The 310-nt window shown below is 43.5% G+C and overlaps 1 protein-coding gene across 1 annotated transcript in view; it reads right to left on the bottom strand.

The window, feature by feature from the left end:
- The window catches only part of LOC119593028 (protein quiver-like), a gene marked incomplete at its 5' end in the record, with an annotated part of 54,285 nt that extends 54,136 nt beyond the window's left edge, over positions 1 to 149 (bottom strand). The window contains 1 exon segment of the mRNA XM_037941925.1: positions 105 to 149. Within this exon segment, the coding sequence (XP_037797853.1) occupies positions 105 to 149 (45 nt within the window).
- Between the last annotated feature and the right edge of the window lie 161 nt (positions 150 to 310).

Raw genomic sequence — 310 nt, 5'->3', positions numbered from 1 at the left:
ATGCCTCAGAAGATAAAAGAAAAGGGGGCGGGGTAAGTAGGCGTGGTCTCTCTCCCTTAAGGACGCGGCTGCTGCAGGTCTGGGTACATGCAATCTCTACTCACTGCTGCACTCTTCCTCACCCTGAACCGTGCAACTGAGCATGAGCACTGCAAAGAGAGAGAGAAAAAAATGTGGATTAGTTATTGATTATCGTTGCAAACAGAGATGAAAACGGATTGATTAATTATTGTCACTGGAAAGAAAGACGAGAAAAAGACTGATTATCCAATGATATGCAGTGAGAGAAAAAAAGAGAGAGTGAGTGAAT

Source organism: Penaeus monodon, chromosome 31 (genome assembly GCF_015228065.2).
Source record: "Penaeus monodon isolate SGIC_2016 chromosome 31, NSTDA_Pmon_1, whole genome shotgun sequence".
Lineage (NCBI taxonomy): Eukaryota > Metazoa > Arthropoda > Malacostraca > Decapoda > Penaeidae > Penaeus > Penaeus monodon.
The sequence above is the reverse complement of the archived record's forward strand: the minus strand, read 5'-3'. Positions and strand labels throughout refer to the sequence as shown.